The following is a 23584-nucleotide window of genomic DNA, read 5'->3' on the forward strand; positions in this document are numbered from 1 at the left end:
CGACTTCTCGGCCATGGAAACCCATTTCATAAAACTCCTGATGAACAATTTTTGTGCTGACGTTGCTTCCAGAGGCAGTTTGGAACTCGACAGTGTTGCATCTGAGGACAGACAATATTTTACGCTCTACACGCTTCAGCACTCGGCAGTCCCATTCTATGACCGGCTGAGCCGTTGTTGCACCTATACGTTTCCACTTCACAATAACAGCACATACAGTTGATCAGAGAAACTCTAGCAGGACAGACATTTGACAAACTGACTTGTTGGAAAAGTTGCATCCTATGGCGGTGCCACGTTGAAAGTCACTGAGCTTTTCAGTAAGGCCATTCTACTACCAATGTTTGTCTATGGAGATTGCATGGCTGTGTGCTCGATGTTATGCACCTGTCAGTAACGGATGTGGCTGAAATAGCCGAATCTACTAATTTGAAGGGGTGTCCCCATACGTTTGTATATATAGTGTATTTATATTATCAAGGTGGTAAAACCCTACTGCCACGATATAATTCTTAGTCATTGTATTCAGAGAAACCCAGATAGTACTAATAAGCACCTTGAAAACAGTGGGAGGTAATACATCTATTACACTTATGCAGAAATAATGTTTAGAATAGGAAGAGCCAGCCTCTACGGTTCCAAGCTCTTCAGAGTTTCAATAAGCCCAGACCTCAACAGACTTACCCCACCCCTCTACCTGCTTAAGACCTGCATGACTCTTTGAAGCACCGAAGGCGGAGGTACTGTCTTTTCTTTCTGTGTCCATTTAAAGGGGATAAGAAGCTTCCAAAGTCTCTTTTATCAGTGTGGAACTTACACGCTTCCATGATACATTATACATTCCAGGCACAGGTTGCGTACCAAATGGTGCCCTGGTAAAAATAAATAGTACACTATGAAAGGCATAGGGTTTCATTTGGGAAGCGCAACAGTTTATGTATGCTTTAATCTGTCCTATAAGCCCGCCCCTATGTCATCAGGCTCCCAGGTCTGTCAGGCAAATATATTTGTCAACTCTGGATGAAATAAGTTAATTCACCACCTAGTCTTAAAACAGGGCCAACGTTCTTAGTTTTGAGATAGTCAAATGCATGAGCCAATGATTTAATGGCATGAGATAGAAGTATGAAAGGATTGAGTGAACCTTTCCTCCACTGCTGTTGGTATTTCTTTAGTGCAGCATTTACCTGTGATATCTCTCAAGGAATAGAGAGACTAGACATGTGCTTCATGTGATATCTCTCAAGGAACAGAGAGACTTGACATGTGCTTCTGTGCTCTCTCTCAAGGAATAGAGAGACTTGACATGTGCTTCTGTGCTCTCTCTCAAGGAACAGAGAGACTTGACATGTGCTTCTGTGCTATCTCTCAAGGAACAGAGAGACTTGACATGTGCTTCTGTGCTCTCTCTCAAGGAACAGAGAGACTTGACATGTGCTTCTGTGCTATCTCTCAAGGAACAGAGAGACTTGACATGTGCTTTTGTGCTCTCTCTCAAGGAACAGAGAGACTTGACATGTGCTTCATGTTCTCTCTCTCAAGGAACAGAGAGACTTGACATGTGCTTCTGTGCTCTCTCTCAAGGAATAGAGAGACTAGACATGTGCTTCTGTGCTCTCTCTCAAGGAACAGAGAGACTTGACATGTGCTTCATGTTCTCTCTCTCAAGGAACAGAGAGACTTGACATGTGCTTCTGTGCTATCTCTCAAGGAACAGAGAGACTTGACATGTGCTTCTGTGCTATCTCTCAAGGAACAGAGAGACTTGACATGTGCTTCTGTGCTCTCTCTCAAGGAACAGAGAGACTTGACATGTGCTTCTGTGCTATCTCTCAAGGAACAGAGAGACTTGACATGTGCTTCTGTGCTATCTCTCAAGGAACAGAGAGACTTGACATGTGCTTCTGTGCTATCTCTCAAGGAACAGAGAGACTTGACATGTGCTTCTGTGCTCTCTCTCAAGGAATAGAGAGACTAGACATGTGCTTCTGTGCTCTCTCTCAAGGAACAGAGAGACTTGACATGTGCTTCATGTTCTCTCTCTCAAGGAACAGAGAGACTTGACATGTGCTTCTGTGCTCTCTCTCAAGGAATAGACTTGATGCTGTTGTTACCTCATGAGTATTGTTCTTGAGTTGAAGTACAGTAGAACTACGTCTTACTGAAGTCAATGTTGAGTTGAAGTACAGTAGATATAAGTCTTACTGAAGTCAATGTTGAGTTGAATTACAGTAGATCTACGTCTTACTGAAGTCAATGTTGAGTTGAAGTACAGTAGATCTATGTCTTACTGAAGTCAATGTTGAGTTGAAGTACAGTAGGACTACGTCTTACTGAAGTCAATGTTGAGTTGAAGTACAGTAGGACTACGTCTTACTGAAGTCAATGTTGAGTTGAAGTACAGTAGATCTACGTCTTACTGAAGTCAATGTTGAGTTGAAGTACAGTAGGACTATGTCTTACTGAAGTCAATGTTGAGTTGAAGTACAGTAGGACTACGTCTTACTGAAGTCAATGTTGAGTTGAAGTACAGTAGGACTACGTCTTACTGAAGTCAATGTTGAGTTGAAGTACAGTATGACTACGTCTTACTGAAGTCAATGTTGAGTTGAAGTACAGTATGACTACGTCTTACTGAAGTCATTCTTGAGTTGAAGTACAGTAGGACTACGTCTTACTGAAGTCAATGTTGAGTTGAAGTACAGTAGGACTACGTCTTACTGAAGTCAATGTTGAGTTGAAGTACAGTATGATTACTACCAAATACATTGGTAACACTGGTGCTCCCAGCTGAAAGATAGGAGCACAACAAAATCTAAATTGATTGAGATACAGCCCATATTGGGCCTATATGAATTCTAGCTACTTTTGAAGCACATTTTGTGCCATGGAAACTAATATGCAATCCTTTAATGACATTTGTTTATTATGAAAAACTGAAATGTTGATACAAAACCTGTCATTGAAATGACAAAGTCATTGGTGGAATATCAGGTTTCTACATTGTGTACAAGCACTACTGACCTATTGAGATGCATTGCATTGAAACATTACATTAGTTCTTTTGAATGTTCTGTCCGTTTAGTGTTCTGAAACAACCAGTAGTGGTGCATGGTTAAAATCACTGGGGAAGCCCAAAAAACAAGGCATACATGTGTTGTGATAATTGTGTTGTTTGCTCTATAAATCCTGTTAATTCATATGCCTCGCGACTGTGATATATACCCTAAGGCCGAGACAATAATAAGACACAGTGGAATAATGAATTCAACCACACCTTTGTTTCATCACAAAAAAGATACCTGTGTTCGGTGAAGTCTACAAAGCATACGGCATGTAACAAATAGTTACATGCAACCGCCGCGCAACTCTCCTGGGACTGCCGCACAGGAGAAATATCAGGCCACAGCGAGAAACACGATATTGAACTTCACTAGAATAGTGGTCACCAACCGGTCGAGTGCAATCCAAGGCATTCCTAGTCGATTGCCAAACATTTTTGTAAAAACCCAACGATAAAGCATTATTTTCCTACTTTTTTATGTATTTGTCTCGGCTGTTGGAGGTAGGTGCACCCGATTCAAACTGTTGCCTTTTGAACCATGTCATGTATATGAAGAGTCAAACTCTGTCTTCCTGGTGGGCCTGGAGGACAAATCAAGTTCACTATAGGTCTACCACTGGCTCAGATTAACGTGTCTGCAATAACGTAACAGGCATAAAAGAAAGCTACAGCAAAGTTGATACTGTGAGGTTTCAAAACGTTTAAAACCTTGACTAGAGTGAGACTGTCAACAAATACAGCAAAGAGCTGCTGTTTTTATGAGTGAGTTCATGTTTAAGTTCTTACTGAGCACTGTCAACACTTTGTATTCAACCCTTGTATAAGCCCGTACTCTACACAGACTGGTGCGGCATTAGCAATCAGACCTGCAGTCGGCCTACAGAGCATTCGGGAAAGTATTCAGACCCGCTTGACTTTTTCCACATTTTGCTACGTTATAGCCTTATTCTAAAAATGATTCCATAAAAAATGTTCCCCATCAATTTACACACAATACCTCATAATGATAAAGTGAAAACAGGTTAAAAAAACAAAACAGAAATACATTATTTACATAACTATTCAAACCCTTTAGTATGAGACTCGAAATTGAGCTCAGGTGCATCCTGTTTCAATTGTTCATCCTTGAGATGTTTCTACAACTTGATTGGTGTCCACATGTGGTAAAATCAATTGATTGGACATGATTTAGAATGGTACACACCTGTCTATATAAGGTCCCACAGTGGACAGTGCATGTCAGAGCAAAAAAAAGCCATGAGGTCAAAGGGATTGTCCATAGAGCTCAGAGAAAGGATTGTGCTGAGGCACAGATCTGGGGAAGGGCACCAAAAAATATCTGCGGCATTGAAAGTCCCCAAAAACACAGTGGCCTCCATCATTCTTAAATGGAAGATGTTTGGAACCACCAAGACTCTTCCTAGAGCTAGCCGCCGGGTCAAACTGAGCAATCGGGGGAGAAGTGCATTGGTCAGGGAGGTGACTAAGAACCCAATGGTCACTCTGACAGAGCTCCAGAGTTCTTCTGTGGAGATGGGCAAACCTTCCAGAAAGACAACCATGTCTGCAGCACTCCACCAATCAGGCCTTTATGGTAGAGTGGCCAAACAAAAGCCACTCCTCGGTAAAAGGCACATAACTGCCAGCTTGGAGTTTGCCAAAAGGCACCTACTGACTCTCAGACCATAATAAACAAGATTATCTGGTCTGATGAAACCAAGATATAACTCTTTGGCCTGAATGCCAAGTGTCACGTCTGGAGGGAACCTGGCACCATCTCTACAGTGAAGCATGGTGGTGGCAGCATCATGCTGTGGGGATGTTTTTCAGCGACAGGTACTGGGAGACTAGTCAGGATTGAGGGAAAGATGAACGAAGCAAAGTACAGAGAGATCCTTGATGACAACCTGCTCCAGAGTGCACTACCCTCTCCATAATGATCATCTCTCTCTCTTAATACAACCCTCTCTATAATGATCCAACCTGACAGAGCTTGAGAGGATCTGCAGAGAAGAATGGGAGAAACTCCCCAAATACAGATGTTCCAAGTTTGTAATGTCTTACCCAAGAAGTCTCAAGGCTGTAAACGCTGCCAAAGTTGCTTCAAAAGGGTCTGAATACTTATGTAAAAGTGATATTTCAGTTTGTATTTTTTTTTATACATTTGCAAAAAATCAATTTTAGAATAAGGCTGTAACGTAACAAAATGTGGAAAAAGTTGAGGGGTCTGAATACTTTCCGAATGCACTGTATATGCAAAAAGACCATTGCCATATATGGATTTACTTTGAACTGGACTGTGTTACAGTTGTGAGTAGATGGCCTTGTTTTGAGATCAAAGTGAGAGCTGCATGTAGCTACCTGTGCACATTTTGTTCATATCCTTTGCTCGTTAGTGATTTTTTTATCCCAGTTATAGATCATTTGTTGTTAGCAATAGGGGAGTGATTGCTTCCCACAAGAGTACAAAACATGTACATTTTCTTTGAAAAGCGAGTCAGGTAAAGAGCTTTTTTTTGTCTTAAAGGGGCAGTGTTGTATTTTGAGACAGGCTTGAATAAGCTAAGTAGTCAGAAAAATAATGCATTTTATTTTTTAATGTGGTTGCTTGCATCAAACATCACAACAACATTTTCAGTCACCTTCTTGTCTGAAGGACAAGTGGATAAACAGGTTCATGTCAAGCCCTGTATGTTTTTTTTTATTTTAAATATTATGGAATGTAGGCCTACAGTACATTGAACACCACACATTGGTTGCTACTGTAGGCAGAACGATAGAATAACTATTTCCATGTTCAAATGTTAAGGAATGCATTTTCTCCATTTTTTTTCAATGTCAGACACTCTGTTAGGCCTACATTCTGATCAAATAGCCACAGTTACCTACTTGCTGCTGCTGGAAGTTGCACAGAAAATGTTCAAGTTTTCGCTCAGCAGACCTGAAATTTGCTCAGTGACGGAAATAATTAAATGGGACATTGGTTACATGACCTACAGCATGGTCAAGCAAGATCATTTTTGAATCACTAAACAATGATTGATTTAGAACCACGGAGAGTTACCGCAAGTCGCAAAGCTAGCTAGCCACTGGAGGACAACATCAACGAGATGCAACAATTCAAGTTGTTTCTGTCAATGACGTCTGCTCTCCATGCGATTTGATGGGAGTGACAACAAATCCAATCTGTCATATACTTTTTTGGTGTGTGCCAGGACCATTTATATTTATTTATATGCTGATTGGCTATTATTTTATACTTTTTTTAATCAAGGGAGGCCAAATGCTCGCTGGCATTCCTTGCATTCAATGCTACGGGTGGCAACAATGTCATACTCTTTTGGACCAGACAACATCAGATAGAATGCCTACTCATACAGAGACACTGTGCAGGGCGCTGTTTCAGTTGCTCAGATGCTTTCTCCTGTGAGATACATTCAGCCTCTCGCGGATTTAAGGAAAATGATGAAAGACAAAGACGAAAGATAAATTATTTCTTTTTTTTCTTCTTTTTATCTTGGTACATTTTTTGGGGAAGCCTGGCTTCCCTTGGCCTCCATGAATACACGCCATTGGATACAATGGAATTTGACGTTAATAGGGGAGCCAGCATATTACTATAGCAGAGGCCTCCATGAATACACACCACTGGAAACAATGGACTTTGAAGTTCGTAGGGGAGCCAGCATATTACTATAGCAGAGGCCATAGAAATAACTGGGGAAAGGATGAATATTTTTGATGAAATCGATCGCCCATTGCCTAATACCAGAATTAAGATGGACCTGCCTATTTGTATAGGTATCCGACACTAGAAATGAAAACACATTTCTTGAGCATCCACATAGGCCTATATGATCAATGGCTTGCGTGTCACATTTGCAACATAGATCATGCAATGGATGCATGCACTGTTGGGAGCTAAATTGGTGGCTATAACCTACCTACTTTGTTGGGTAATAATCACGGTTGAAAAATTAATCATAAACTAATTTACTAGAACATGACAGCCAGCCAAATGTTAGCTACCTCTTTTTGAACTACTTATTGCTAGTTATTGATTTATTGAAATGACCGTCGTAGTAGTTGAAAGTTGGCTGTGTAGCTGAAAAGTCAAAGCCGAAGGGAACGCAAGTCTATTACAAGCAGCGCCCAGACCTTCAATCAGGAGAATGGTGCATTTCCATGTCCACCAGCTTTTCACAGTTTCTGTAATCGACATAACTGCATCTAGCTACTCATTACAGTAGCTATCTATCTAGCCAAACTCGCGTGCTTTGTTACATTTATTAGCAGTAGGACTGCATTTTGAGAGGTGAAAAATGTATGCACCATAGCCCCGGTGCCCAGAGGTCCCATCGTGAGCTGCCAACTCCTCTCTGCCTTGTTTGTGCACTGTGCTGACCTTCCAATAATGACATGAATAAGAAGTTTTCTAGACTAAGACCATTTTGTCTCGGGCTCTTTTGTACAGAGAATACTAATCATTACAACAATTATTATCTGGGTGATTTCATTTGTCGGACGGTGCTCCCAAGATAAAAAAAAAAAACAGGTCACATAGCAAAATATTCGCTGACACTTTAGTAGAGCCCTGGTTCCAAGTTTGTGTGTGTGTTTCATGACCAATCAGGTAAGATAGAGACAAATTTGAAGAAGCTATCTTTCAAATTGATTAAGATGGACTTATTATGACCCCATCACTGAAATATAAGACTCTCAGGAACATGTATGTGTCTTATGTTTCCTTCTACAATGTCCACAAGCCACGCAGGACTCATTAGAACAGAGTGGACAAGATCAGGCACTAAATCAGAGTTTCAGAAAGACGATCATACAAAATTACAGCCTGATGATCTTCCCAATACCTTCTCCTGATGAATCACTTCAACCCATACTTCCTTCAGATTGATATACTGTCAAAACTACTGTCAGACTGATTTGTAATAGACTGTCATTACCCCAATTTAAAAAAGTGAACATCACTTTTTTGTATACGTTGGGGTTTGCAAAAACGGTTTTGATATCAAAATGGGGTCGCAGGCCAAAAAAGTTTGGGAAAGCCTGGTGTACTCTATATTTGCTGTACTCACCACGAAGAGGGTACGGAAGGATGCCAGGTCACCGAAGAAGTCCTCGACGCAGAGGACGTGGGGGTCGAAGGCGTAGTAGCTGCCCAGGCTCTCGTATAACTTCTGCATGTTCTTGTGCATGGTAGACAGCTTCTCATATTGCTCCCGTGAATGTTTTGAGAAGCCGTGAGGGAAGGTATAGTCAAGGAAATAAACATTTTGTTTGATCAATGGTACTGGTCAGACCCGGGTTTCAATTACCCTAAAATAGATTAAAATACTTTATCTGTGTCTGTTTGGGCTTGCCTTGCTCAATAAACCAATAAAAAAGTCCCACAACTGTAAACCGCACCCATCTGACACTCCAGGCAAACGCTCAAAGTATTTGAAAATATTTTTCAAGTATTTGAACCCAGGTCTGGTACTGGTGCGACAACACAAAAAGGATACTACATACTGTAACACTTTGTCACCATGCTGTATGATGTTACACAACAATAGACAGTCATCATTGAGCTAGTTATCAAACCACCACCTCCTTTCATTCACTTGTTTGTAAACACACCCACCCACACTGAGAACGCAAAACAAAAATGCTGAAAAAGCCATCTCTTTTCAGACAGGGAGAGGTCAGAGAAACTAATGTGTGTGTTTCAATAACCTCTCCAACTCACTTTGGAGTCATTGGCACAGTGGGCTAATAGCGCACAGCCCGGGAGTAATGGAAATGTATTTTGTAGTCAGCTGCGACACAGATGGCTGTTGGAATAGCTGATTGCAGTCATTGTTCTATTGTTTCTCCCAACAAGAGCGGGGTCAGTTTGTCTTGAACCGCGGCCCACGCCGCACTATGTAATTTACTGAGCAGATAAAGCACTTTCTACTAGGTGAATGGCTATTGACAGCTGCTGGCCATGCAGTATTATCCCAGAGGACCACATGGAGCCTAGACACTGGTCATAGACTCTGGTTGTTCTGCCACAAACACAGACGGACCCACACACAGTGTGACAGTGTGTGTGATGAGGTGAAAAGCACACCTCTATTGAACACACTGTGTAAAAAAACTCACAGCAAGCATGGAAAGCCACACACATTCAAGCAGATACACAAAGCAGTGTGACAAGACACACACCACGGTAGTTTTCAACCCTACTCGCCTCAGCCTCAATGTTCAGGTCACTGTCAGCAACACACAATCACACTGAGGCTATTTGGACAACACAGCATCAAACACCCCCACTGTTCTGTCAATAACGTACATCACGTTCATCTATCTACCTGTATCTTCCGATCTATGCATTTCTGCATCTGTACATGTCTGTCTAAAGCTGTCCAAGGCTGTCTATAGGCCTATGGGCTGGGCTGTGGATCTATGGATGGGCTGGTGTGTATGTGGTCTATCAAGGGTTCTTTTGGGGGATCCTATGGGGGTGTGATGACCGATCTGCGGCCTTGCTACATCTGTGTCCTGGCCGACGTTGGGTCCAGCTGAGCGAGGATGAAAGCAGGGCCGGCAGGAGGCCAGACAAGCTGGATTAGCTCTCAGTGGGTCAGTGTTAACCAGACCTCAACAGCAGCACTGGCAGTGACCAGCACTACAGCCCACACAAGCCTGGTGATGCTAGATTTATCTAGCTGATAGATGTTTTTATATCTCTCTTCCTCCCCTTCTCTCTTTCTGTCATACTGTCTATCTCTCTTACTCTCCCTTTCTCTCTCTCTGTCTGTCACTCACCATTTCTCTCTCTCTCTGTGTTTCTCTCTTTCTTTTTATCCATATTTTTCTCTCTCTCTTTCTTCCTCTCCCATCAGCTCCCGTTAAAGACCTAAGGACTTGGATGGAAGGGTGTTTACATCAAACCTTGTTTCCACACATCCAATCTCTCAAAGGCACCAACTTTCCACAAAGTTATACAGTGGTTCTACCTCTCACCCATATTAAAGTCCTTCTAAACCACATTAAAGTCCTTCTAAACCATATTAAAGTCCTTCTAAACCACATTACAGTCCAGCTTAACAACAATAAGGTCCTGTTCAACCACACTATGGTCCTGCTTAACCAATGTTTGTGAATATTTCACTCCCATTAACCAGCTGTCAGCAGCACTTTTAGTGTCACTCGATAATGAGACCAAATATTTCATAAAATCCACAAATTATGCCAGGTTTGAGTGTTTCACACCAATACTCCCACTCACTTTGTCAAATGATTCAAGCTTAATATTCAACCTAATATTGCTTATACAATCCAGGGTACGCAAGCTTGGTTACAAAATACAGGACAATACTATTATTACAAACTTATTATAATATATTTTGATAAAAGAGTGAGAATAGAGAACAGTGTGATGGAGAGGAGTCATCAATGGACTAAGGGCTGAAGTAAGTAAGTAGTGGGGATGAGAAGTGTTGAATGGATGATGCAAGGAGGTAAGTCAAAGCTCAGGTAGCTGTGCTTGTACTGCTTACTTGGCTGTGCTGTGGTGGAGCATGCATTCTGTGCCATTTGCTGTTTAGCATGAATAACTGAGCCTCGGTACACCAGGATAGCTGGATCAGAGCAGTGAAGGGATGCTGTCTGTCTGCCCAGCTGTCTCTCTGTCCCTTTGTCTGTCGGTCTCCCGCTGGGGACTGATGTGAGGCTCAGTGGGCTTCAGCTCTTGTTATTTCCACATTAAAGCCATGTCATATTGACAGTATCTGACAACAGACTGTCCTACAGCAGTGCCAGTATGCAGCATTTTCAAACTGCATCTGTCAATATCCGATACAGTCTCTCTCTGGCAGTCTCCTCATGTTCTGATACAGTCTCTCTCTGGAAACTCCTCATGTTGTGATATAGTCTCTCTCTGGCAGTCTCCTCATGTTCTGATACAGTCTCTCTCTGGCAGTCTAATTATGTTCTGATACAGTCTCTGGCAGTCTCCTCATGTTGTGGTATAGTCTCTCTCTGGCAGTCTCCTCATGTTCTGATACAGTCTCTCTCTGGCAGTCTCTTCATGTTGTGGTATAGTCTCTCTCTGGCAGTCTCCTCATGTTCTGATACAGTCTCTCTCTGGCAGTCTCCTCATGTTGTGGTATAGTCTCTCTCTGGCAGTCTCATCATGTTCTGATACAGTCTCTCACTGGCAGTCTCCTCATGTTGTGATATAGTCTCTCTCTGGCAGTCTCCTCATGTTCTGATACAGTCTCTCTCTGGCAGTCTCCTCATGTTGTGATACAGTCTCTCTCGGGCAGTCTCCATATGTTGTGATACAGTCTCTCTCGGGCAGTCTCCTCATGTTGTGATACAGTCTCTCTCTGGCAGTCTCCTCATGTTCTGATACAGTCTCTCTCTGGCAGTCTCCTCATGTTGTGATATAGTCTCCTCTACTCTTTCTTTCTCTCTTTCTCTCTTTCTCTTCCATTGTCCTGCTTTTTCTTTCTCTTTCTCATTTTCTTGCTTACTTGCTATTTCCCCATTCTCTCCATTTCAAAGAAACAAACACACACAACAAGTCCCATACTCAGACTCACCTGGACCACGAAATGATCTGAGAAGAGAAAGAAGGGGCTCAAGGTAAAATATGACAGCCTCAACTGGTTCTCTGCCTGTTTGTCAGTCTCCTCTGGCTCTCTGCTTGTTTGTCATCTCCTCTGGCTTTCTGCCTGTTTGTCATCTCCTCTGGCTCTCTGCCTTTTTGTCATCTACCCTGGCTCTCTGCCTGTTTGTCAGTCTCCTCTGGCACTCACCTGTTTGTCAGTCTCCTCTGGCTCTCTGCCTGTTTGTCAGTCTCCTCTGGCTCTCTGCCTGTTTGTCAGTCTCCTCTGGCTCCTTGCCTGTTTGTCAGTCTCCTCTGGCTCTCTGCCTGTTTGTCAGTCTCCTCTGGCTCTCTGCCTGTTTGTCAGTCTCCTCTGGCTCTCTGCCTGTTTGTCAGTCTCCTCTGGCTCTCTGCCTGTTTGTCAGTCTCCTCTGGCTCCTTGCCTGTTTGTCAGTCTCCTCTGGCTCTCTGCCTGTTTGTCAGTCTCCTCTGGCTCTCTGCCTGTTTGTCAGTCTTCTCTGGCTCTCTGCCTGTTTGTCAGTCTCCTCTGGCTCTCTGCCTGTTTGTCATCTCCTCTGGTTCTTTGCCTGTTTGTCATCTCCTCTGGTGCACACCTGTTTGTCAGTCTCCTCTGGCACTCTGCCTGTTTGTCATGTCCTCTGGCTCTCTGCCTGTTTGTCAGTCTCCTCTGGCGCTCACCTGTTTGTCAGTCTCCTCTGGCTCTCTGCCTGTTTGTCAGTCTCCTCTGGCTCTCTGCCTGTTTGTCAACTCCTCTGGCTTTCTGCCTGATTGTCAGTCTCCTCTGGCTCCTTGCCTGTTTGTCAGTCTCCTCTGGCTCTCTGCCTGTTTGTCAGTCTCCTCTGGCTCTCTGCCTGTTTGTCAGCCTCCTCTGGCTCTCTGCCTGTTTGTCAGTCTCCTCTGGCTCTCTGCCTGTTTGTCATCTCCTCTGGCTTTCTGCCTGATTGTCAGTCTCCTCTGGCTCCTTGCCTGTTTTCCATCTCCTCTGGCTCTCTGCCTGTTTGTCATCTCCTCTGGCTCCTTGCCTGTTTGTCAGTCTCCTCTGGCTCTCTGCCTGTTTGTCAGTCTCCTCTGGCTCTCTGCCTGTTTGTCAATCTCCTCTGGATCTCTGCCTGTTTGTCAGTCTCCTCTGGCGCTCACCTGTTTGTCAGTCTCCTCTGGCTCTCTGCCTGTTTGTCAGTCTCCTCTGGCTCTCTGCCTGTTTGTCAACTCCTCTGGCTTTCTGCCTGATTGTCAGTCTCCTCTGGCTCCTTGCCTGTTTGTCAGTCTCCTCTGGCTCTCTGCCTGTTTGTCAGTCTCCTCTGGCTCTCTGCCTGTTTGTCAGCCTCCTCTGGCTCTCTGCCTGTTTGTCAGTCTCCTCTGGCTCTCTGCCTGTTTGTCATCTCCTCTGGCTTTCTGCCTGATTGTCAGTCTCCTCTGGCTCCTTGCCTGTTTTCCATCTCCTCTGGCTCTCTGCCTGTTTGTCATCTCCTCTGGCTCCTTGCCTGTTTGTCAGTCTCCTCTGGCTCTCTGCCTGTTTGTCAGTCTCCTCTGGCTCTCTGCCTGTTTGTCAATCTCCTCTGGATCTCTGCCTGTTTGTCAGTCTCCTCTGGCCCCTTGCCTGTTTGTCAGTCTCCTCTGGCTCTCTGCCTGTTTGTCAGTCTCCTCTGGCTCTCTGCCTGTTTGTCATCTCCTCTGGTTCTTTGCCTATTTGCCATCTCCTCTGGCTTTCTGCCTGTTTGTCATCTCCTCTGGCTCTCTGCCTGTTTGTCAGTCTCCTCTGGCGCTCACCTGTTTGTCAGTCTCCTCTGGCTCTCTGCCTGTTTGTCAGTCTCCTCTGGCTCTCTGCCTGTTTGTCAGTCTCCTCTGGCTCCTTGCCTGTTTGTCAGTCTCCTCTGGCGCTCACCTGTTTGTCAGTCTCATCTGGCTCTCTGCCTGATTGTCTGTCTCCTCTGGCTCTCTGCCTGTTTGTCAGCCTCCTCTGGCTCTCTGCCTGTTTGTCAGTCTCCTCTTGCTCTCTGCCTGTTTGTCAGTCTCCTCTGGTTCTCTGCCTGTTTGTCAGTCTCCTCTGGTTCTTTGCCTGTTTGTCATCTCCTCTGGCTTTCTGCCTGTTTGTCATCTACTCTGGCTCTCTGCCTGTTTGTCAGCCTCCACTGGCTCTCTGCCTGTTTGTCAGTCTCCTCTGGCTCACTGCCTGTTTGTCAGTCTCCTCTGGCTCTCTGCCTGTTTGTCAGCCTCCACTGGCTCTCTGTCTGTTTGTCAGACTCCTCTGGTTCTTTGCCTGTTTGTCATCTCCTCTGGCTCTCTGCCTGTTAGTCAGTCTCCTCTGGCGCTCACCTGTTTGTCAGTCTCCTCTGGCTCCTTGCCTGTTTGTCAGTCTCCTCTGGCCCCTTGCCTGTTTGTCAGTCTCCTCTGACTCTCTGCCTGCTTGTCAGTCTCCTCTGGCTGTCAGCCTGATTGTCAGTCTACTCTGGCTCTCTGCCTGCTTGTCAGGCTCATCTGGCTCTTTGCCTGTTTGTCATCTCCTCTGGCTCTCTGCCTGTTTGTCAGTCTCCTCTGGCGCTCACCTGTTTGTCAGTCTCCTCTGTCTCCCTGCCTGCTTGTCAGTCTCCTCTGGCTTTCTGCCTGTTTGTCAGTCTCCTCTGTCTCTTTGCCTGTTTGTCAGCCTCCACTGGCTCTCTGCCTGTTTGTCAGTCTCCTCTGGCTCTCTGCTTGTTTGTCAGTCTCCTCTGGCTCTCTGCCTGTTTGTCATCTCCTCTGGCTTTCTGCCTGTTTGTCATCTCCTCTGGCTCTTTGCCTGTGTGTGAGTCTCCTCTGGCGCTCACCTGTTTGTCAGTCTCCTCTGAATCTCTGCCTGTTTGTCAGTCTCCTCTGGCTCTCTGCATGTTTGTCAGTCTCCTCTGGCTCTCTGCCTGTTTGTCAGTCTCCTCTGGCTCTCTGCCTGTTTGTCAGCCTCCTCTGGCTCTCTGCCTGTTTGTCAGTCTCCTCTGGCTCTCTGCCTGTTTGTCATCTCCTCTGGCTTTCTGCCTGATTGTCAGTCTCCTCTGGCTCCTTGCCTGTTTTCCATCTCCTCTGGCTCTCTGCCTGTTTGTCATCTCCTCTGGCTCCTTGCCTGTTTGTCAGTCTCCTCTGGCTCTCTGCCTGTTTGTCAGTCTCCTCTGGCTCTCTGCCTGTTTGTCAATCTCCTCTGGATCTCTGCCTGTTTGTCAGTCTCCTCTGGCCCCTTGCCTGTTTGTCAGTCTCCTCTGGCTCTCTGCCTGTTTGTCAGTCTCCTCTGGCTCTCTGCCTGTTTGTCATCTCCTCTGGTTCTTTGCCTATTTGCCATCTCCTCTGGCTTTCTGCCTGTTTGTCATCTCCTCTGGCTCTCTGCCTGTTTGTCAGTCTCCTCTGGCGCTCACCTGTTTGTCAGTCTCCTCTGGCTCTCTGCCTGTTTGTCAGTCTCCTCTGGCTCTCTGCCTGTTTGTCAGTCTCCTCTGGCTCCTTGCCTGTTTGTCAGTCTCCTCTGGCGCTCACCTGTTTGTCAGTCTCATCTGGCTCTCTGCCTGATTGTCTGTCTCCTCTGGCTCTCTGCCTGTTTGTCAGCCTCCTCTGGCTCTCTGCCTGTTTGTCAGTCTCCTCTTGCTCTCTGCCTGTTTGTCAGTCTCCTCTGGTTCTTTGCCTGTTTGTCATCTCCTCTGGCTTTCTGCCTGTTTGTCATCTACTCTGGCTCTCTGCCTGTTTGTCAGCCTCCACTGGCTCTCTGCCTGTTTGTCAGTCTCCTCTGGCTCACTGCCTGTTTGTCAGTCTCCTCTGGCTCTCTGCCTGTTTGTCAGCCTCCACTGGCTCTCTGTCTGTTTGTCAGACTCCTCTGGTTCTTTGCCTGTTTGTCATCTCCTCTGGCTCTCTGCCTGTTAGTCAGTCTCCTCTGGCGCTCACCTGTTTGTCAGTCTCCTCTGGCTCCTTGCCTGTTTGTCAGTCTCCTCTGGCCCCTTGCCTGTTTGTCAGTCTCCTCTGACTCTCTGCCTGCTTGTCAGTCTCCTCTGGCTGTCAGCCTGATTGTCAGTCTACTCTGGCTCTCTGCCTGCTTGTCAGGCTCATCTGGCTCTTTGCCTGTTTGTCATCTCCTCTGGCTCTCTGCCTGTTTGTCAGTCTCCTCTGGCGCTCACCTGTTTGTCAGTCTCCTCTGTCTCCCTGCCTGCTTGTCAGTCTCCTCTGGCTTTCTGCCTGTTTGTCAGTCTCCTCTGTCTCTTTGCCTGTTTGTCAGCCTCCACTGGCTCTCTGCCTGTTTGTCAGTCTCCTCTGGCTCTCTGCTTGTTTGTCAGTCTCCTCTGGCTCTCTGCCTGTTTGTCATCTCCTCTGGCTTTCTGCCTGTTTGTCATCTCCTCTGGCTCTTTGCCTGTGTGTGAGTCTCCTCTGGCGCTCACCTGTTTGTCAGTCTCCTCTGAATCTCTGCCTGTTTGTCAGTCTCCTCTGGCTCTCTGCATGTTTGTCAGCCTCATCTGGCTCTCTGCCTGTTTGTCAGTCTCCCCTGGCACTCTGCCTGATTGTCTGTCTCCTCTGGCTCTCTGCCTGTTTGTCAGTCTCCTCTGGCTCTCTGCCTGTTTGTCAGTCTCCTCTGTCTATCTGCCTGTTTGTCAGTCTCCTCTGTCTATCTGCCTGTTTGTCAGTCTCCTCTGGCTCCTTGCCTGTTTGTCAGTCTCCTCTGGTGCTCACCTGTTTGTCAGTCTCCTCTGGCTCTCTGCCTGCTTGTCAGTCTCCTCTGGCTCTCTGCCTGTTTGTCAGTCTCCTCTGGCTCTCTGCCTGTTTGTCAGTCTCCTCTGGCTCTCTGCCTGTTTGTCATCTCCTCTGGTTCTTTGCCTGTTTGTCATCTCCTCTGGCTTTCTGCCTGTTTGTCAGTCTCCTCTGGCTCTCTGCCTGTTTGTCAGTCTCCTCTGACTCTGCCTGTTTGTCATCTCCTCTGGCTTTCTGCCTGTTTGTCATCTCCTCTGGCTCTCTGCCTGTTTGTCAGTCTCCTCTGGCGCTCACCTGTTTGTCAGTCTCCTCTGGCTCTCTGCCTGTTTGTCAGTCTCCTCTGGCTCTCTGCCTGTTTGTCAGCCTCCTCTGGCTCTCTGCCTGTTTGTCAGTCTCCTCTGGCTCTCTGCCTGTTTGTCATCTCCTCTGGCTTTCTGCCTGATTGTCAGTCTCCTCTGGCTCCTTGCCTGTTTGCCATCTCCTCTGGCTCTCTGCCTGTTTGTCATCTCCTCTGGCCCCTTGCCTGTTTGCCAGTCTCCTCTGGCTCTCTGCCTGTTTGTCAGTCTCCTCTGGCCCCTTGCCTGTTTGTCAGTCTCCTCTGGCTCTCTGCCTGTTTGTCAGTCTCCTCTGGCCCCTTGCCTGTTTGCCAGTCTCCTCTGGCTCTCTGCCTGCTTGTCAGTCTACTCTGGCTCTCTGCCTGTTTGTCAGTCTCCTCTGGCTCTCTGCCTGTTTGTCATCTCCTCTGGCTCTCTGCCTGTTTGTCAGTCTCCTCTGGCGCTCACCTGTTTGTCAGTCTCCTCTGGCTCTCTGCCTGTTTGTCAGTCTCCTCTGGCTCTCTGCCTGTTTGTCATCTCCTCTGGTTCTTTGCCTGATTGTCATCTCCTCTGGCTTTCTGCCTGTTTGTCATCACCTCTGGCTCTCTGCCTGATTGTCTGTCTCCTCTAGCTCTCTGCCTGTTTGTCAGTCTCCTCTGTCTCTCTGCCTGTTTGTCAGCCTCCACTGGCTCTCTGCCTGTTTGTCAGTCTCCTCTGGCTCTCTGCCTGTTTGTCAGTCTCCTCTGGCTCTCTGCCTGTTTGTCAGCCTCCACTGGCTCTCTGTCTGGTTGTCAGACTCCACTGGCTCTCTGCCTGTTTGTCAGTCTCCTCTGGCTCTCTGCCTGTTTGTCATCTCCTCTGGCTCTCTGCCTGCTTGTCAGTCTCCTCTGTCTCTCTGCCTGCTTGTCAGGCTCATCTGGCACTTTGCCTGTTTGTCATCTCCTCTGGCTCTCTGCCTGTTTGTCAGTATCCTCTGGTTCTTTGCCTGTTTGTCATCTCCTCTGGTGCACACCTGTTTGTCAGTCTCCTCTGGCTCTCTGCCTGTTTGTCATCTCCTCTGGCTTTCTGCCTGTTTGTCATGTCCTCTGGCTCTCTGCCTGTTTGTCAGTCTCCTCTGGCGCTCACCTGTTTGTCATCTCCTCTGGCTTTCTGCCTGATTGTCAGTCTCCTCTGGCTCCTTGCCTGTTTGTCAGTCTCCTCTGGCTCTCTGCCTGTTTGTCAGTCTCCTCTGGCTCTCTGCCTGTTTTGTCAGCCTCCTCTGGCTCTCTGCCTGTTTGTCAGTCTCCTCTGGCTCTCTGCCTGTTTGTCATCTCCTCTGGCTTTCTGCCTGATTGTCAGTCTCCTCTGGCTCCTTGCCTGTTTTCCATCTCCTCTGGCTCTCTGCCTGTTTGTCATCTCCTCTGGCTCCTTGCCTGTTTGCCAGTCTCCTCTGGCTCTCTGCCTGTTTGTCAGTCTCCTCTGGCCCCTTGCCTGTTTGTCATCTCCTCTGGCTCTCTGCCTGTTTGTCAGTCTCCTCTGGCCCCTTGCCTGTTTGCCAGTCTCCTCTGGCTCTCTGCCTGCTTGTCAGTCTACTCTGGCTCTCTGCCTGCTTGTCAGGCTCATCTGGCTCTTTGCCTGTTTGTCATCTCCTCTGGCTCTCTGCCTGTTTGTCAGTCTCCTCTGGCGCTCACCTGTTTGTCAGTCTCCTCTGACTCTCTGCCTGTTTGTCAGTCTCCTCTGGCTCTCTGCTTGTTTGTCAGTCTCCTCTGGCTCTGCCTGTTTGTCATCTCCTCTGGCTTTCTGCCTGTTTGTCATCTCCTCTGGCTCTTTGCCTGTGTGTGAGTCTCCTCTGGCGCTCACCTGTTTGTCAGTCTCCTCTGGCTCTCTGCCTGTTTGTCAGTCTCCTCTGGCTCTCTGCATGTTTGTCAGCCTCATCTGGCTCTCTGCCTGTTTGTCAGTCTCCCTGGCTCTCTGCCTGTTTGTCAGTCTCCTCTGGCTCTCTGCCTGTTTGTCAGTCTCCTCTGTCTATCTGCCTGTTTGTCAGTCTCCTCTGGCTCTCTGCCTGTTTGTCAGTCTCCTCTGGCTCTCTGCCTGTTTGTCATCTCCTCTGGCTCTCTGCCTGTTTGTCAGTCTCCTCTGGCTCTCTGCCTGTTTGTCATCTCCTCTGGCTCTCTGCCTGTTTGTCATCTCCTCTGGTGCTCACCTGTTTGTCAGTCTCCTCTGGCTCTCTGCCTCTTTGTCAGTCTCCTCTGGCCCCTTGCCTGTTTGTCAGTCTCCTCTGGCTCTCTGCCTGTTAGTCTGTCTCCTCTGGCGCTCACCTGTTTGTCAGTCTCCTCTGGCTCCTTGCCTGTTTGTCAGTCTCCTCTGGCCCCTTGCCTGTTTGTCAGTCTCCTCTGGCTCTCTGCCTGCTTGTCAGTCTCCTCTGGCTCTCTGCCTGCTTGTCAGTCTCCTCTGGCTCTCTGCCTGCTTGTCAGTCTACTCTGGCTCTCTGCCTGCTTGTCAGGCTCATCTGGCTCTTTGCCTGTTTGTCATCTCCTCTGGCTCTCTGCCTGTTTGTCTGTCTCCTCTGGCGCTCACCTGTTTGTCAGTCTCCTCTGTCTCCCTGCCTGCTTGTCAGTCTCCTCTGGCTTTCTGCCTGTTTGTCAGTCTCCTCTGTCTCTTCGCCTGTTTGTCAGCCTCCACTGGCTCTCTGCCTGTTTGTCAGTCTCCTCTGGCTCTCTGCCTGTTTGTCATCTCCCCTGGCTCTCTGCCTGATTGTCAGTCTCCTCTGGCTCTCTGCCTGTTTGTCATCTCCTCTGGCTCTTTGCCTGTGTGTGAGTCTCCTCTGGCACTCACCTGTTTGTCAGTCTCCTCTGGCTCTCTGCCTGTTTGTCAGTCTCCTCTGGCTCTCTGCCTGTTTGTCATCTCCCCTGGCTCTCTGCCTGATTGTCAGTCTCCTCTGGCTCTCTGCCTGTTTGTCAGTCTCCTCTGGCTCTCTGCCTGTTTGTCATCTCCTCTGGTTCTTTGCCTATTTGCCATCTCCTCTGGCTTTCTGCCTGTTTGTCATCTCCTCTGGCTCTCTGCCTGTTTGTCAGTCTCCTCTGGCGCTCACCTGTTTGACAGTCTCCTCTGGCTCTCTGCCTGTTTGTCAGTCTCCTCTGGCTCTCTGCCTGTTTGTCAGTCTCCTCTGGCTCCTTGCCTGTTTGTCAGTCTCCTCTGGCGCTCACCTGTTTGTCAGTCTCATCTGGCTCTCTGCCTGATTGTCTGTCTCCTCTGGCTCTCTGCCTGTTTGTCAGCCTCCTCTGGCTCTCTGCCTGTTTGTCAGTCTCCTCTTGCTCTCTGCCTGTTTGTCAGTCTCCTCTGGTTCTTTGCCTGTTTGTCATCTCCTCTGGCTTTCTGCCTGTTTGTCATCTACTCTGGCTCTCTGCCTATTTGTCAGCCTCCACTGGCTCTCTGCCTGTTTGTCAGTCTCCTCTGGCTCACTGCCTGTTTGTCAGTCTCCTCTGGCTCTCTGCCTGTTTGTCAGCCTCCACTGGCTCTCTGTCTGTTTGTCAGACTCCTCTGGTTCTTTGCCTGTTTGTCATCTCCTCTGGCTCTCTGCCTGTTAGTCAGTCTCCTCTGGCGCTCACCTGTTTGTCAGTCTCCTCTGGCTCCTTGCCTGTTTGTCAGTCTCCTCTGGCCCCTTGCCTGTTTGTCAGTCTCCTCTGACTCTCTGCCTGCTTGTCAGTCTCCTCTGGCTGTCAGCCTGATTGTCAGTCTACTCTGGCTCTCTGCCTGCTTGTCAGGCTCATCTGGCTCTTTGCCTGTTTGTCATCTCCTCTGGCTCTCTGCCTGTTTGTCAGTCTCCTCTGGCGCTCACCTGTTTGTCAGTCTCCTCTGTCTCCCTGCCTGCTTGTCAGTCTCCTCTGGCTTTCTGCCTGTTTGTCAGTCTCCTCTGTCTCTTTGCCTGTTTGTCAGCCTCCACTGGCTCTCTGCCTGTTTGTCAGTCTCCTCTGGCTCTCTGCTTGTTTGTCATCTCCTCTGGCTTTCTGCCTGTTTGTCATCTCCTCTGGCTCTTTGCCTGTGTGTGAGTCTCCTCTGGCGCTCACCTGTTTGTCAGTCTCCTCTGAATCTCTGCCTGTTTGTCAGTCTCCTCTGGCTCTCTGCATGTTTGTCAGCCTCATCTGGCTCTCTGCCTGTTTGTCAGTCTCCCCTGGCACTCTGCCTGATTGTCTGTCTCCTCTGGCTCTCTGCCTGTTTGTCAGTCTCCTCTGGCTCTCTGCCTGTTTGTCAGTCTCCTCTGTCTATCTGCCTGTTTGTCAGTCTCCTCTGGCTCTCTGCCTGTTTGTCAGTCTCCTCTGGCTCCTTGCCTGTTTGTCAGTCTCCTCTGGTGCTCACCTGTTTGTCAGTCTCCTCTGGCTCTCTGCCTGCTTGTCAGTCTCCTCTGGCTCTCTGCCTGTTTGTCAGTCTCCTCTGGCTCTCTGCCTGTTTGTCAGTCTCCTCTGGCTCTCTGCCTGTTTGTCATCTCCTCTGGTTCTTTGCCTGTTTGTCATCTCCTCTGGCTTTCTGCCTGTTTGTCAGTCTCCTCTGGCTCTCTGCCTGTTTGTCAGTCTCCTCTGACTCTGCCTGTTTGTCATCTCCTCTGGCTTTCTGCCTGTTTGTCATCTCCTCTGGCTCTCTGCCTGTTTGTCAGTCTCCTCTGGCGCTCACCTGTTTGTCAGTCTCCTCTGGCTCTCTGCCTGTTTGTCAGCCTCCTCTGGCTCTCTGCCTGTTTGTCAGTCTCCTCTGGCTCTCTGCCTGTTTGTCATCTCCTCTGGCTTTCTGCCTGATTGTCAGTCTCCTCTGGCTCCTTGCCTGTTTGCCATCTCCTCTGGCTCTCTGCCTGTTTGTCATCTCCTCTGGCCCCTTGCCTGTTTGCCAGTCTCCTCTGGCTCTCTGCCTGTTTGTCAGTCTCCTCTGGCCCCTTGCCTGTTTGTCAGTCTCCTCTGGCTCTCTGCCTGTTTGTCAGTCTCCTCTGGCCCCTTGCCTGTTTGTCAGTCTCCTCTGGCTCTCTGCCTGTTTGTCATCTCCTCTGGCTCTCTGCCTGTTTGTCAGTCTCCTCTGGCGCTCACCTGTTTGTCAGTCTCCTCTGGCTCTCTGCCTGTTTGTCAGTCTCCTCTGGCTCTCTGCCTGTTTGTCATCTCCTCTGGTTCTTTGCCTGATTGTCATCTCCTCTGGCTTTCTGCCTGTTTGTCATCACCTCTGGCTCTCTGCCTGATTGTCTGTCTCCTCTAGCTCTCTGCCTGTTTGTCAGTCTCCTCTGGCTCTCTGCCTGTTTGTCAGTCTCCTCTGTCTCTCTGCCTGTTTGTCAGCCTCCACTGGCTCTCTGCCTGTTTGTCAGTCTCCTCTGGCTCTCTGCCTGTTTGTCAGCCTCCTCTGGCTCTCTGCCTGTTTGTCAGCCTCCACTGGCTCTCTGTCTGGTTGTCAGACTCCACTGGCTCTCTGCCTGTTTGTCAGTCTCCTCTGGCTCTCTGCCTGTTTGTCATCTCCTCTGGCTCTCTGCCTGCTTGTCAGTCTCCTCTGTCTCTCTGCCTGCTTGTCAGGCTCATCTGGCACTTTGCCTGTTTGTCATCTCCTCTGGCTCTCTGCCTGTTTGTCAGTATCCTCTGGTTCTTTGCCTGTTTGTCATCTCCTCTGGTGCACACCTGTTTGTCAGTCTCCTCTGGCTCTCTGCCTGTTTGTCATCTCCTCTGGCTTTCTGCCTGTTTGTCATGTCCTCTGGCTCTCTGCCTGTTTGTCAGTCTCCTCTGGCGCTCACCTGTTTGTCAGTCTCCTCTGGCGCTCACCTGTTTGTCATCTCCTCTGGCTTTCTGCCTGATTGTCAGTCTCCTCTGGCTCCTTGCCTGTTTGTCAGTCTCCTCTGGCTCTCTGCCTGTTTGTCAGTCTCCTCTGGCTCTCTGCCTGTTTTGTCAGCCTCCTCTGGCTCTCTGCCTGTTTGTCAGTCTCCTCTGGCTCTCTGCCTGTTTGTCATCTCCTCTGGCTTTCTGCCTGATTGTCAGTCTCCTCTGGCTCCTTGCCTGTTTTCCATCTCCTCTGGCTCTCTGCCTGTTTGTCATCTCCTCTGGCTCCTTGCCTGTTTGCCAGTCTCCTCTGGCTCTCTGCCTGTTTGTCAGTCTCCTCTGGCCCCTTGCCTGTTTGTCAGTCTCCTCTGGCTCTCTGCCTGTTTGTCAGTCTCCTCTGGCCCCTTGCCTGTTTGCCAGTCTCCTCTGGCTCTCTGCCTGCTTGTCAGTCTACTCTGGCTCTCTGCCTGCTTGTCAGGCTCATCTGGCTCTTTGCCTGTTTGTCATCTCCTCTGGCTCTCTGCCTGTTTGTCAGTCTCCTCTGGCGCTCACCTGTTTGTCAGTCTCCTCTGACTCTCTGCCTGTTTGTCAGTCTCCTCTGGCTCTCTGCTTGTTTGTCAGTCTCCTCTGGCTCTGCCTGTTTGTCATCTCCTCTGGCTTTCTGCCTGTTTGTCATCTCCTCTGGCTCTTTGCCTGTGTGTGAGTCTCCTCTGGCGCTCACCTGTTTGTCAGTCTCCTCTGGCTCTCTGCCTGTTTGTCAGTCTCCTCTGGCTCTCTGCATGTTTGTCAGCCTCATCTGGCTCTCTGCCTGTTTGTCAGTCTCCCCTGGCTCTCTGCCTGTTTGTCAGTCTCCTCTGGCTCTCTGCCTGTTTGTCAGTCTCCTCTGTCTATCTGCCTGTTTGTCAGTCTCCTCTGGCTCTCTGCCTGTTTGTCAGTCTCCTCTGACTCTCTGCCTGTTTGTCATCTCCTCTGGCTCTCTGCCTGTTTGTCAGTCTCCTCTGGCTCTCTGCCTGTTTGTCATCTCCTCTGGCTCTCTGCCTGTTTGTCATCTCCTCTGGTGCTCACCTGTTTGTCAGTCTCCTCTGGCTCCTTGCCTGTTTGTCAGTCTCCTCTGGCCCCTTGCCTGTTTGTCAGTCTCCTCTGGCTC

General features: G+C 48.2%; 1 protein-coding gene across 5 annotated transcripts in view; it reads right to left on the reverse strand.

Moving 5' to 3' along the window:
- Nucleotides 1–23584, reverse strand: part of LOC135526552 (protein diaphanous homolog 2-like) — a 728420-nt gene that overhangs the window by 112081 nt on the left and 592755 nt on the right. For all 5 annotated transcript variants that reach the window (XM_064955040.1, XM_064955039.1, XM_064955041.1 and 2 more), the window contains one exon: nucleotides 8158–8322. In XM_064955040.1, the coding sequence (XP_064811112.1) occupies nucleotides 8158–8322 (165 nt within the window). The remainder of the gene's footprint in view (nucleotides 1–8157; nucleotides 8323–23584) is intronic.

Source organism: Oncorhynchus masou, chromosome 32 (assembly GCF_036934945.1).
Source record: "Oncorhynchus masou masou isolate Uvic2021 chromosome 32, UVic_Omas_1.1, whole genome shotgun sequence".
Lineage (NCBI taxonomy): Eukaryota > Metazoa > Chordata > Actinopteri > Salmoniformes > Salmonidae > Oncorhynchus > Oncorhynchus masou.